Genomic DNA, 14348 nt, shown 5'->3' with positions numbered 1-14348 from the left:
CTCCCGAATCCTCTGCTTTTAGTTGAGCAGCGCCGATTAGAGGAAAGGGGGAATTCCAGGTCAGAAGCTGTTTGTTTTGGTTTATCTGATGCAACATGGCATGGGGAACAATTAGCTATATCGCTGACAACAGCTGAGATCGAACAACAACAGCCGAAGGGTCCGTCCTGGCCTCAACCCTACTGGGCAAGACCAGCCCAGAACAAACAATAGGACACGCACACACGTACATAAACACACACACAAACAACAAACTCAAGGGGAGGATGCCTCCATGTTTTCTGCAAGCTGTGTATTCTCCCGGCTATTCTGGGAATCACTGGAGTTGTGTATTATCTAAGAGATAAGCAAGCGCTCTTGCCTGGACTCAGGAAGTGAGGAGGAATTTGCTGCTAGATATCTGTGTTTTTTAAACTGCTCTCAGCCCCCCAACCCCACCCTCCCACCCTCCCCCCTCCCTCTCCACGGAGCAACTTCCTCTCCAGGCTGAGCTTTGGCTCCCTGCACTCCACTGGTGCATCCTCTTCCTGAGGTGGAGTCCCCTTTTCCATCGAAACGCTCTCTGCTCGCCTTTCTCAAACGCTCTCTTTCTCTCGGAGAGGTGGAGCTTCTATTTTGAACATGAAATTTGGGAGCCGCTCAGAAATGTTCCCAGAAAGGACTATGTAGATGCATTTAAAAGGCCACACAAACTAACAGCATTACACAGCTATTTAACCAACAGAATAGTAAAGGACAGTATCTCCTTAGCTCCTCAGTTTATACAGGTAAAAGAGCTTTTTGCCCCCAAATCTTTTAAATCCCACTGATTTGCTTCTTCACTGAACTGGATATGTAAATAACATCATTAAATCACATCATACCGGAGCTGAGAACTTCTCAGCTACGATATGATAAAGAGTTCATATTGTTCTCAGTGAGAACAATCTAAACTATTTAACTATTTCAGGGGGATCTAGTGTTTTCCTTAGAATTTTAAATGAGAAAACTAACTAAAACCACATTTAGTATTAGTCCAGTGTCAAGAACAGCTGCTATGTAATCACTCCCCGGAGTTATGTATAGCAAAGTGTTAGAAATTTCCCGTGTGATTAACTGGAAGGGAAATCTGTGTCATTGTGGAATATGAATGAACACCAGGAGACATGGGGAGAGGCTTGAGAATGTGAGGATCAGCGAAAGTGTAAGAATAGGAGGAAGAAAAACAGAGAGCGTACATTAAGTTGAAGATAAAAGAATGAGAACCAGGGAGTCAAAGTATCAGGGAGAAGGCCTGTGAGGGGTGGGGGGTGTAGGAAGGAGTTGGGGTGGCCATGGGAGGAAGGGCGGGCCTGGGGCCCTGAAGCGGACACAGAGGGAGAGGAACACTCACTCCTGCAGGGTCTCCACTCCCATTTCCTTATACTGCAGCTCCTGCTTCATCTGGGCCAGCTCCTGTTTGAGTCTGGAGAGCTGCGGACACAGGGCCCAGCTCCGGGTTAGCATGGCACACAATGGGCTTCTCTCACCACCAGCACCAGCCAAAATGCTTAGTCATGACTATTCACATAGAGGAATGCTCAACTGTGTTTATACAAAAGACACATTTGCGTAGACATGTGCGTGTGTGCGCATGCGCACACACGCACACGCCCCCACACACACACACACAAATGCGTGCACACACACACACACACACACACACACACACACACACACACACACACACACACAGGTTTTTCTTGCCAGACAAAGTGTCTGATTAGCGTTTAGTTTTAGACAAAGATATCTGTAATTTACTACAGCTGAGTAAACCATGACTGAAAAAGGTTTTGGTGTAATAATGTAAAACAATAATTTCCCCAACATGATATTGAAATGTACAGAAACAAAAATGATAAGCAATGACATTTTTAATGGAAACATCACTGCCCATTGCCATAGCTCGAGGCTGTCATCACCTTTAGGTATATTAGTAAGCCCATGTTAGGGGGTGTTTCTGTCTATGACCAATCTATATTTTATATATATATATATATATATATATATATATATATTAGGGCTGTGAATGTTCACTGGCCTCACGATTCGATTACGATTAATCTGTCAACGATTCGATTCGATTCCACGATGCATCACGATGCATCTCGATACAGCTCCAAGTATTGCAGCTCCAAGTATCAAATCCTCAATTTTCTGTATTATTACTGCACATGGCTACTTTTTCATCAATTAATACAAGCAGTCAGATAAATATCAAGGCCCTTTTTTACTTAGAAGGTGCTTTAAAATCTGAATGTCAACAGAAATTTAAACAAACGATTCAACGATTCGATTCGATTTATATATAATCTCATATATATATATATATATATATATATATATATATATATATATATATATATATATATATATATATATATATACACACAGTTGAGCATTCCTCTATGTGAATGTGAATATATATATATATATATATATATATATATATATATATATATATATAAAGTGACAGCACTCTTAATTGAAAGTCACCATAAGATCATAGGCGACCACAATCATATTCCATCTATTCTGCCTCCCGCACACACACACACACACACACACACACACACACACACACACACACAAAAAGGTGAACACCAATTCTTCTCAATTCTGAATTTTAGAATCAACTCTGACTATTACCTTTAACTGTGATTCTGAAAGTAACTACGGTGTGAGCCATCTTTTTAAACACAGCTCTTTAGGTTGAAACATGCTTAATCAAGCAAACATTCTTCCCATAAGAGTCAGTGACCTAGCCTCTACGTGACCCTACGATGATGATGATGATCTCATCCTCATCCTCTCGAGGCCCCTGGCCAGAGCCACAGTATCCTGTAGGGGCCACACCCCAAGCCCCTTCTGCCCAGAAGGGCCCCTCACCCCGGCTGGGTGCAGCCCATTGTTCTCCTCTGATAACGACTTACCCGCTCTCGCCTACAAGCTATTTCCACTTTGATTTGGTCAGGGTCATATTTTGAATTTGAGGACGAGCCAGAGAGCGCTGTGAAGGAGAAAAGGAGAGAGAGGGAGGGAGGGCGAGAGAGAGAGAGAGAGAGAGAGAGAGAGAGAGAGAGAGAGAGAGAGAGAGAGAGAGAGAAGCAGTTAGTTAACATTTGAGACTTCGGTGTTTTCTGACAGATTTTCACCACATCACAGGAGGCGGCGGAGAGGGATCCAGTGTCCGCTGCAGTTGAAGCAGGGGCCTGACTCTCTGTGGATGAGGGCTGTGAGACGTGTGCGTGTGTGTGTGTGTGTGTGTGTGTGTGTGTGTGTGTGTGTGTGTGTGTGTGTGTGTGTGTAACAGCTGACTGGGGCTAAAGGGTTAACTGGGGAGATGGTAAAGGCAGGGAGGGGTGAACCAGATCGATGGAGGAGGGTGAGAGGAACAGAGAGGACAGGGCTTCGAAAGGTGAAACCCCACCAGATCCCGACAAGGACGCCCAGAATACGACATGTTCAGGGCCAGGTGCTTTTTCTGATGGGTCAGCAGAGGGGAGGGTTGGCATGAGGGGTATAAGCTTTAGCACATTTTCATGCATAACATTTCCATGACTTCCATGTAATGTGAGATGGTGACTCTGAATCAATAGCAGAAATTATTGCTACACTCACTGGAAAAATAGGACACACCTCTTATTGGATTTTAGTGCTTTACAGTGACTCCATCACACTACAAACTGGAAGCTATTGAAATAAAACATGAGTTTTCCATAAAAATGTTAGCCAAAAATACAGGAAGCACTAAAAGGGACATACATTACAGCGACACGTCAACAGCTACAGAAAATAAATTTGTCGTTTTTACATTACGATTACGTGGAAGGTTATCCACGGAATATTGCTGTAACAATTTGATTACACGCAACTGATTCCATGACTTTTCCAGGCCAGGTAAATGAGATTTTGAAATGTCATGACTTTTCCATGGGCGTAGGAACCCTGCATGAGATAATGGGACTTTGATTGATACACTAAGTACATATTCCCCATTGTGAAGTGGAGGTGGTCTTACTGCTGGTGAGTGAGCGGCCATCCTCCTCGGAGAGCTGGTGGAAGAGCCACATCTCCTTCTGAGCCAGCTCCAGACGCTGCTGCTTCACCAGGTACATCTCCTTCTTGGCATTGAGGGCCTCCTGCGCCACCACCAGGTACTCCTTCAGCATGCGCTCCTGCTCTTGCCGCCATTGTGTCCGCGGGTTCTCGATCTGGGTCGTCTCTGACAACGGCACACGACAATATCACCTATTAGCTGGCAGGCTATTGTCTGACACAGTGGCTCTCAAACTTCTTCACATCAATGACCCCTCAACTGACACAAATTAGACCACGGACCCCCATTTGATAAGATTTTTGCTTTTAGATGTTTTATTACAGAAAGTGTATGAAACCCATGAACAAAATAGCCATACATTGTGTCATTGTGTTATGGATGGAATTATAGTGAAAATAAAGTCCCCCTTTTTGCTGGGCAATCCCTGGAACCCCCTCAAGGACCACTTTGAAAACCACTGGTCTGACAGACTATATGGCAGCAGTGGTTCTCAACGTGTGGTCTGGGGGCCACCAGGGATCCTCGAGGCAGTTCCAGGGGGTCCCCAGCAAATTAATGCATTGTTAAACTTCACCATTAGACAATTAGAGAATGTACAATAATTACTATTTCGGTCATAGTTTTGGTCAAGGGATTCTGGACAAATCGGACAATAAAAATATTCTCAGAAAGGACAGCCACTGAACTATGCGGTACCTGATTAATTATGCACACTGTCAACCAAACAGAGCATTCATCAAAGCCTGGGTCTAGGTTACATCATTTACACCAGGAAGTAGATTGGAATTGTAGATCTGATTCTGCTGACGACCAGAGGGAAGGTTTTTCAAAGAGCGTTAGTGAACACATTTCACTGTCATAGATGCCAATAATGTGACATGCATATGTCAAGTCTAGCCTGGTAAACCAGCCGCTCACTTGAACTCACATTTCATTTCGTTCTACCAGGCTGTCTGGTCTCCAGCCCTGGGAGGGAGGGTGTTTTCAGAAATTACAAAGTGCTCTAGCCACCTTGTAGTTGACATCATAACCGGCCAATCAGGAACGCCGCTGGCAAAACAGTATGGCTGCCTCCGTGGCTGTCCGCATCGAGCAGTAACGTCAACGTTCGTCGAGTTTAAACAGCCATAAAGTGCAGTTATTGTAGAAATAGACTCAATAACAACAATTAAGCAAGTACAGAGGTATGCAACAGCGGAGTTTCTCGGCGGAAAATATGTTTTCGCCATTCTCCCGAGTGGATTTGGATTTGACTGGATCCAACGCTGATTGGCTGAAGGAGTTGTCTGTCAAGGCAAGTACACCTGCCCAACTACCGCCCACTGCAAACACTGGGTGAAAGCTGGAGGTCAGACGGTCTGGTAGAATGAAATGAAATGTGAGTTCACGTAACTGGCTGGTTTACCAGACTACGTAAAAGCTGCTCCATTCATGAGAACAAGTCTGAGAAGAACAAGGGCACAGGATGTATGGAGCCGGTATGCTGGACCCCTTCCCTCCACACTTCCTTTTTACAAATAAATGCTTTCCAAAGTCACGGATAAATGTGCTGCTCACAATGATCAGATCTGATCCAAGTCAAAGCGCTCCATTCCAAATCGCCAGTGTAACTCTGAGATCATCTACTGTTAGCACTGCATTTAATTAATCAATCTCGTTCTCCTCTCAATCTGACAATCAATATCTACTAACCTGTAAAACAACGGTGAAGGAAACAATGCTGAGTTGTCTCCAGGATATAAGACGATGTGGTGAGTCAGAGTCTGATCTGGTAACTGGTTATAAGGCGATGTGGTGAGTCAGTCTGTTCTGGTAACTGGTAAGAGGATGTGGTGAGTCAGTCTGATCTGGTAACTGGTAAGACGATGTGGTGAGTCAGAGTCTGATCTGGTAACTGGTAAGACGATGTGGTGAGTCAGTCTGATCTGGTAACTGGTAAGATGATGTGGTGAGTCAGAGTCTGATCTGGTAACTGGTAAGACGATGTGGTGAGTCAGAGTCTGTTCTGGTAACTGGTAAGAGGATGTGGTGAGTCAGTGTCTGATCTGGTAACTGGTAAGACGATGTGGTGAGTCAGAGTCTGATCTGGTAACTGGTAAGATGATGTGGTGAGTCAGAGTCTGATCTGGTAACTGGTAAGACGATGTGGTGAGTCAGAGTCTGATCTGGTAACTGGTAAGACGATGTGGTGAGTCAGAGTCTGATCTGGTAACTGGTAAGACGATGTGGTGAGTCAGAGTCTGATCTGGTAACTGGTTATAAGACGATGTGGTGAGTCAGAGTCTGATCTGGTAACTGGTTATAAGACGATGTGGTGAGTCAGAGTCTGATCTGGTAACTGGTTATAAGGCGATGTGGTGAGTCAGTCTGATCTGGTAACTGGTAAGACGATGTGGTGAGTCAGAGTCTGATCTGGTAACTGGTTGTGGCTCGGTTTAACTGCGGCTAAGAATTTGTCCAAAAAAAAGAAAATACGCAAGTCCAAAACAGGCAAATGGGTCAGAGGGCAAACACATTCCAGAGCTTCCATCCATTCTTGGATTGGGCAAGACCAACAAGGCTGACACCCTCCAATATATATGTTATTCAGTATCCTTGTTCATGCCATAAGCTGGACGATTCATACCATTCATAGAGATTTGGTTTTCACACAACATTGGGGTTAGAGGGGAAGGGGATGTACTCACTGTTGATGTGGTCGATGTAGTAAACTCCCACCTGCTGGTCGTAAACCACCTCCCAACCTAAGGGCAGCTCATCTCCAACGCAGTCAGCAAACGTCAGGGGTTTGGTGATCCTGCAAGAATTTAGACCATTTACTGCAACAGTAATACCAAGGAATACACTAGAAATGCTTCATAGAATGGTGCTTTTTCTTTTTCCAAATCATAGCACATCCAAAAACATTTAAAGCAAAGGTCCCTACCCTTTTCTTAGGATGAGAGCTACTTACAGAAAAAATGTAACTAGTTGTGAGGTTTTTTTGTTGCCGAGTACACGTACCAACCTATAGTTGCCGTTTTAAAACGGGAGCATGCAGTCCACTCACTTTCAGGGATTCACCCGTAGGCTAGTGGGAGAATCCGTGCAGCTCACGGAGGATTTAACCACTGAACTATCTCTAGACACGCTGACCTACGCTTTTAAAAATGTCACGACACTGGCTCTGACTTCTTTAGTAAATCTATCTAAACTCATGTGCTCATCATACTCCAGCAAGTCTGTTTCAATTTCACCTCGGCTGGGCATTCCAGTCACAGCAACTTCACATCTACGGTAGTTAGCTGGACAAATGGACAAGCTGATCTCTGTAACAGAGATATATAAAATGACTAAATAATCTAGGCTAGGGCCATATGATTTCCCCAAAACGGACAAAACGGACGGAAGCATGGAATTTGGTAATAAAAATGGAATAAACTATTAAACGTAACATTGCAAAGATTTTCCATACTTTGGCTGAAATGTATCAAAAGTATGACTGATTATCAAAATCAAAAGTAGACCTAATTATTGTAGTAACCTAAATGATTTGATAACTGTTAAATAGAGAAGTTAAAATGTCCACACGCACATCTCTTTTAGGTGCGGAGTCAAAAAAGTTACTTCATGAGATTCAGGAAGACTCGCCACACCCACTGGTGGGTATGAGGAACACCTGAACCTGTTTGATCATTGCAAACCTGACCTGACAAAGAGCCTGTGAGGGGTCCAAACGTTGTCATTTTTAATGTAAAATAAATCCAAAAAATATTGGGAGCTAACAGTACCAACAGTGTCGTGAGTCTTCCTGAATCTCATGAAATAATTGTAAAATAGGTCTAGTCCTTTTTTGTGTGCCTTCATTGGATAAGACAGTAGATTGACAGGAAAGGTGGGGAGAGAGAGGGGATGACGTGGCAAAGGACCACGGGTCGGATTCGAACCCAGGTCGGCCACACGAAGGACTAAGCCCCGATTGGGGTGTTTTGAGAGGGGGGGGTCCGTCTTGCGTGGGACCCTTATCTCACCTCACAACTTTGTTTTAACTTTGAGAGACATGTCCCAAAAACCCAAAATTAAAAATTAAATGGAAACAACTAAATTTGGAAATAAAAAATAAAACAATTCGGAAAAAAATAAAACGGATTTCATATGGGCCCCAAAATGCATTATTTATCTTACATTTTGAAACCTACAATTCAGTATCCTGACAGTTCATAGAATCAAGTAGAATCAAGTCTGGGGGGGGAGTGCCCGTCTTAAAAAATAGTTTGAAAATTGGGCTCGCACACCTGTCATTTATTTGAGAAGAAGCTTACATCAACCCATGCATTTCACCGGGGAGTGGAGAACATTACCAAATCTGGGTCTCTCATTTCTGACACTGAGATTCACAGTCAGACAGACAGATAGGAGAGTTTCATCAATTTATGAAATAAGTTTCTTAACCGAATTTTTAAAGCTTGAATTTGCCCTTTGCAGTGATTACAATGATGATGTTGGCCCCTAATAGCAGCACCATTAGCTTTGGCAGGCTATACCAGACCAGTGACATTGATAGTGTAGGGTTAATTAAATTAAGCTCATACATGATTATAGGAAATTCCCAAACACTGATGAGTTGTGAATCAGGAGGTTTTGTTTTGATGACAGTATATTAGGAGCTGACTGATTACCATCAATCAGTGGAGACAAAAGGGCCTGGGACAGTGACCCCTTCCACCACAGTATGCCCACAATGCAGACAGTGCACGAGGCCTCGTCCTGCAGAGGTATGCATACAATGAAGGGACTGCCAGAGAGAGTAGCTGAGGCATCTCCGCCACATTCCAGAGGAGAGAGACACACAGACTCTGCTCTCTCCCTGGCCCTGCACACTTTATACAGCCAGTGTATAAGCCAAGTTCACAATACCTTTACTTCCTTTTCTTCCAGAGAAATGGTTTTCAGACCAACTGACTTGACCCGGCCGACACATGCTGATGATTTCAAAATCAACACATGCTGATGATTTCAAAATCACGAAGGAAAAACAAATGTACTCTACCTCTATCAGAAAATAAAAATGCCTTTATTAGGGTGGCATACAAACAAGGAAATATAAAAACACTACAATTCCTAAGCTCGCCCGCCGCGGGGGCTCGCCCGCCCTGCAGCTCGCCCACTGTGCAGGCTCACTTGCTCTTATGACTGATGACCACTGCGCGTCGCATACGCGGCCTCGCCTGCTCTATGACATCACTGATGACATCATCACTGAACTTATAGCCTCAGCCAGGAAGGATGACATCACTGATGACATCACATCATTAGGTAATTAGGTGAGTCTGTGGGTGGTGATGTGTTACATGTTCAGAGGCAGTCTGTGGGTTTATGTTTATGTTTATTAAGGATCCCCATTAGTCCACACCAAGGTGTAGGACTACTCTTCCTGGGGTCCAACACATAATATAAAAAGACAACATAAAGACATTGGAACAGTTACAAACAGCTTGAACAAACAACTTCAGTTTACAACAAAAATATGCTCCAACTACAAAATACAACACAAACAAAAATAACTACGGTAACTAATTAACGAAAAAACTGAAATGAATGTCCTTATTCAAAGTTGCTTGTTTTAACTTCTTGAAATTATATTTGTTACTGGTGATGTGTTACAGGCTCAGAGGCAGTCTGTGGGTGGTGATGTGTTACAGGCTCAGAGGCAGTCTGTGGGTGGTGATGTGTTACATACAGGCTCAGAGGCAGTCTGTGGGTGGTGATGTGTTACATACAGGCTCAGAGGCAGTCTGTGGGTGGTGATGTGTTACAGTCTCAGAGGCAGTCTGTGGGTGTTGATGTGTTACAGGCTCAGAGGCAGTCTGTGGGTGGTGATGTGTTACAGTCTCAGAGGCAGTCTGTGGGTGGTGATGTGTTACATACAGGCTCAGAGGCAGTCTGTGGGTGGTGATGTGTTACATACAGGCTCAGAGGCAGTCTGTGGGTGGTGATGTGTTACAGTCTCAGAGGCAGTCTGTGGGTGTTGATGTGTTACAGGCTCAGAGGCAGTCTGTGGGTGTTGATGTGTTACAGGCTCAGAGGCAGTCTGTGGGTGTTGATGTGTTACAGGCTCATAGGCAGTCTGTGGGTGGTGATGTGTTACAGTCTCAGAGGCAGTCTGTGGGTGGTGATGTGTTACATACAGGCTCAGAGGCAGTCTGTGGGTGGTGATGTGTTACATACAGGCTCAGAGGCAGTCTGTGGGTGGTGATGTGTTACAGTCTCAGAGGCAGTCTGTGGGTGTTGATGTGTTACAGGCTCAGAGGCAGTCTGTGGGTGGTGATGTGTTACAGTCTCAGAGGCAGTCTGTGGGTGGTGATGTGTTACAGGTTCAGACAGAGGCAGTCTGTGGGTGGTGATTTGTTACAGTCTCAGAGGCAGTCTGTGGGTGGTGATGTGTTACAGTCTCAGAGGCAGTCTGTGGGTGTTGATGTGTTACAGGCTCAGAGGCAGTCTGTGGGTGGTGATGTGTTACAGTCTCAGAGGCAGTCTGTGGGTGGTGATGTGTTACAGGTTCAGACAGAGGCAGTCTGTGGGTGGTGATGTGTTACAGTCTCAGAGGCAGTCTGTGGGTGGTGATGTGTTACAGTCTCAGAGGCAGTCTGTGGGTGTTGATGTGTTACAGGCTCAGAGGCAGTCTGTGGGTGGTGATGTGTTACAGGTTCAGACAGAGGCAGTCTGTGGGTGGTGATGTGTTATAGGTTCAGACAGAGGCAGTCTGTGGGTGGTGATGTGTTACAGGTTCAGACAGAGGCAGTCTGTGGGTGGTGATGTGTTACAGGTTCAGACAGAGGCAGTCTGTGGGTGGTGATGTGTTATAGGTTCAGACAGAGGCAGTCTGTGGGTGGTGATGTGTTACAGGTTCAGACAGAGGCAGTCTGTGGGTGGTGATGTGTTACAGGCTCAGAGGCAGTCTGTGGGTGGTGATGTGTTACAGGCTCAGAGGCAGTCTGTGGGTGGTGATGTGTTACAGGTTCAGACAGAGGCAGTCTGTGGGTGGTGATGTGTTACAGGTTCAGAGGCAGTCTGTGGGTGATAATGTGTTACAGGCTAATGTTACAGAATAAGTGCATGTCAGTCTTGAAGGTGAAAGAGAGATGAGTGGCTGCTGTGGCAAAGCCCTGCCTGATCCTAAATGCTGACAATACAGTGCGCTGATAACAACATAATACTGTATCACACAGAATATGAATCAAACTTTAGCCCAAAGAGCTATCATTACACCCCCCTTAGTATTTATGCCAAGGCTTCAGCTCCAGGCCTACAACCACAACTCCAGACAGAGATTCAGGTCAAATGTCACATTTTCAATCAACAACATGCATGTGCTTGTCCTTTGTAGTTTGTTTTGATAGAGCCACATGCAGAATTAAACTCGTAGGCACTTTTTAACTCTAACTGTACTACAGAGTAGAGCCGGACCGATATTAGGGAGCAAAAAGAAAATCTGATATCAAGAAGGTATCGATATTTTATATATATATATATATATATATATATATATATATATATATATATATATATATATATATATATATATGCATATACATATATATATGTGTGTGTGTGTGTGTATATACATATAGATAGATAGATAGATAGATAGATAGATAGATAGATAGATAGATAGATAGATAGATAGATAGACAGACAGGCAGACAGACAGACAGACAGACAGACAGACAGACAGACAGACAGACAGACAGACAGACAGACAGACAGACAGGCAGATGGATAGATATGATAGGTATGTTACATTACACAAAATGTTTGCAATGTTTGCAATCCCTCAAATATCAAACACTTGACAAAGACATGACTTGACGTGACTGAGTTGAGTAAGTTGCACGGGGAGAAGTGTGATCTTATACGAGCCATATGCATGTGTAGGCAAACACAAGGACAATGCAAACACAGGCACACTCCTCACCTGCTCCCACTTCAAGTGTTTGTGAAAGGTAAACACTAACTGGACTTGTAAATACGTGCCGGACATTCAGACAGAACAGTCTTCCTGTCTTTGCTGTACATGATGGTTTAAGAAGAAACTAAAGCAAGAAAAATCTGAAGCGACAATTAAAAAGTAAAAGATCAGATCGTCATCGTCATCCGACCAGTGACGACAACATCCGAAGTTGGTCCCCGGGCGCTGTACGAGAAAGCGACCACTGCTCCTGGACTGCCCCCCGGAGGAAAGGACATGCCTGGATGGGTTAAATGCAGAGGACACTTTTCACCGGCCACCGTCAGCATGAGTGTGTTGTGGCCGCATGCATGTGTTGTGGTGTTCGTGTGACAATAAAAGACGGGCTTGTCCCGTTATGAGAGTTTTTAGTATTACGGTAATCAGGAAAGAAAATTAAGCCACAGAGAGAATAAGTGCTTAGCTCCTATATTTTGGAGTGGGTAGCCATACAGCGGACAGAGAGCAACAACACAATACAAGAGGCTTTGGAAAGTCATGTGACGTCAGAGAGAGAGAGAGAGAGAGAGAGAGAGAGAGAGAGAGAGAGAGAGAGAGAGAGAGAGAGAGAGAGAGAGAGGGAGAGAGAAAACGTTCACTCTCACAGATCTGAATCAGAGAATATCTGAATGTTTAGTTTGTTACGCGGTCTTGTGACAGCAGCCTCTGTTTTGCCAAGTCATGTCTTGGTCTTGGGAGACTTTGTAACTGCTAGACAGCACAGCATGCTCATACAGAAAAGACTGCATGGCGAGAGAGCAAAATATGCACTCGTCTCGGACACTATGACAAAATATGGTAAACTTGTACATACACTATACACATATTTAGGATATCTACATTTCTTCAGAACTATCACATCCTTAAAGGAGAATTTCAGTATTTTTCAACCTGGACCATATTTTCATATATATATAATGTAGGGTTGGGTATAGGGCAGATGGGAAAAGCGGCTGCCAACTGAAGCGATCTTGGTCAATACAGCACCGATTTCAAAGATTTCTGTTCACATTTTAGTTATACATAAAAAAAAAATGCAAATAGTGTCCAGGTTGAAAAATACAGAAATTCTCCTTTAATAGTATCAATAACCAGTTGAAAAAGTAATAGTACAAAACGAGTGACACATCTGTCATTCCTGTCATAAGGCCTGCCTTTCTTTTATCCATGCAGCACAGTCCATCTGTGTCAGACAGACAGTCAGGGGGGAACAGTCAGACATCTGTGTCAGTCAGACAGTCAGGGGGGAACAGTCAGACATATGTGTCAGTCAGACAGTCAGGGGGGAACAGTCAGACATATGTGTCAGTCAGACAGTCGGGGGGGAACAGTCAGACATCTGTGTCAGTCAGACAGTCGGGGGGGAACAGTCAGACATCTGTGTCAGACAGACAGTCAGGGGGGAACAGTCAGACATATGTGTCAGTCAGACAGTCGGGGGGGAACAGTCAGACATATGTGTCAGTCAGACAGTCGGGGGGGAACAGTCAGACATATGTGTCAGTCAGACAGTCGGGGGGGAACAGTCAGACATATGTGTCAGTCAGACAGTCAGGGGGGAACAGTCAGACATCTGTGTCAGTCAGACATATGTGTCAGTCAGACAGTCAGGGGGGAACAGTCAGACATCTGTCAGTCAGACAGTCAGGGTGGATATAGCAAAACTTCATCAGTGTTCATCAATTTGGCAACTGCTGTGGGCAAGTGAGTGTATAAATGCTTTCATGCCCCCAACCCCATTAGTTTGTTTCTCTTTTTCTGGCCTGTGCTGCTCAGACACCATATCACTAGCTAAAGCTAAGGAGGTAAAGTTAAGTGACAATCAATGTAACCTAATTATATCAATGGTTCTCAAAGTGGGGTCTGGGGACCCCCAGGGGTCCTTGAGGGGGTTCCCCTGCAAAAAAGGAATTCCAGCCATAAAATAAGTAACACAATGACAGAATGCATGACTATTTTGGTCATGGGTTTCATACAACTTTCTGTAACAAAACATCTAAAGGAAAAAGAAAAAAAACATACCAGATATAGATCACTTAACAAAAAAGCCTCGTGCAGCAGGACCACATGTACAGCAGTCTACATTGGAGCCAGTATGGGCCTGTGCAGGTTCTGTACTTGTTACACTACAGACTGTGTCTGTCACCCAGTGACGCATTACTGCCAATAGGAGGCCTAATGGTTTTAAGCTGCTCAGAAATACCACCAACAGCAAAAGAAAGAGGTTATTAATATGGGTCATGGCAATGTTCTAAAGAAATTACACTCTCTCTGTGATCCTAG

At 44.2% G+C, this 14348-nt stretch overlaps 1 protein-coding gene across 2 annotated transcripts in view; it reads right to left on the bottom strand.

Annotated features, from left to right (window-relative positions):
• The window catches only part of wwc3 (WWC family member 3), a 42984-nt gene that overhangs the window by 18476 nt on the left and 10160 nt on the right, over positions 1 to 14348 (bottom strand). For both annotated transcript variants that reach the window (XM_083647962.1, XM_083647963.1), the window contains exons 2-5: positions 6766 to 6875; positions 4040 to 4243; positions 2952 to 3028; positions 1373 to 1452 (exon numbers count right to left, since the gene is read on the bottom strand). In XM_083647962.1, the coding sequence (XP_083504088.1) occupies positions 1373 to 1452; positions 2952 to 3028; positions 4040 to 4243; positions 6766 to 6875 (471 nt within the window). The remainder of the gene's footprint in view (positions 1 to 1372; positions 1453 to 2951; positions 3029 to 4039; positions 4244 to 6765; positions 6876 to 14348) is intronic.

This window comes from Poromitra crassiceps, assembly GCF_964638095.1.
Source record: "Poromitra crassiceps genome assembly, chromosome: 12".
NCBI lineage: Eukaryota > Metazoa > Chordata > Actinopteri > Beryciformes > Melamphaidae > Poromitra > Poromitra crassiceps.
This window is presented reverse-complemented; position numbering and strand designations above follow the sequence as displayed.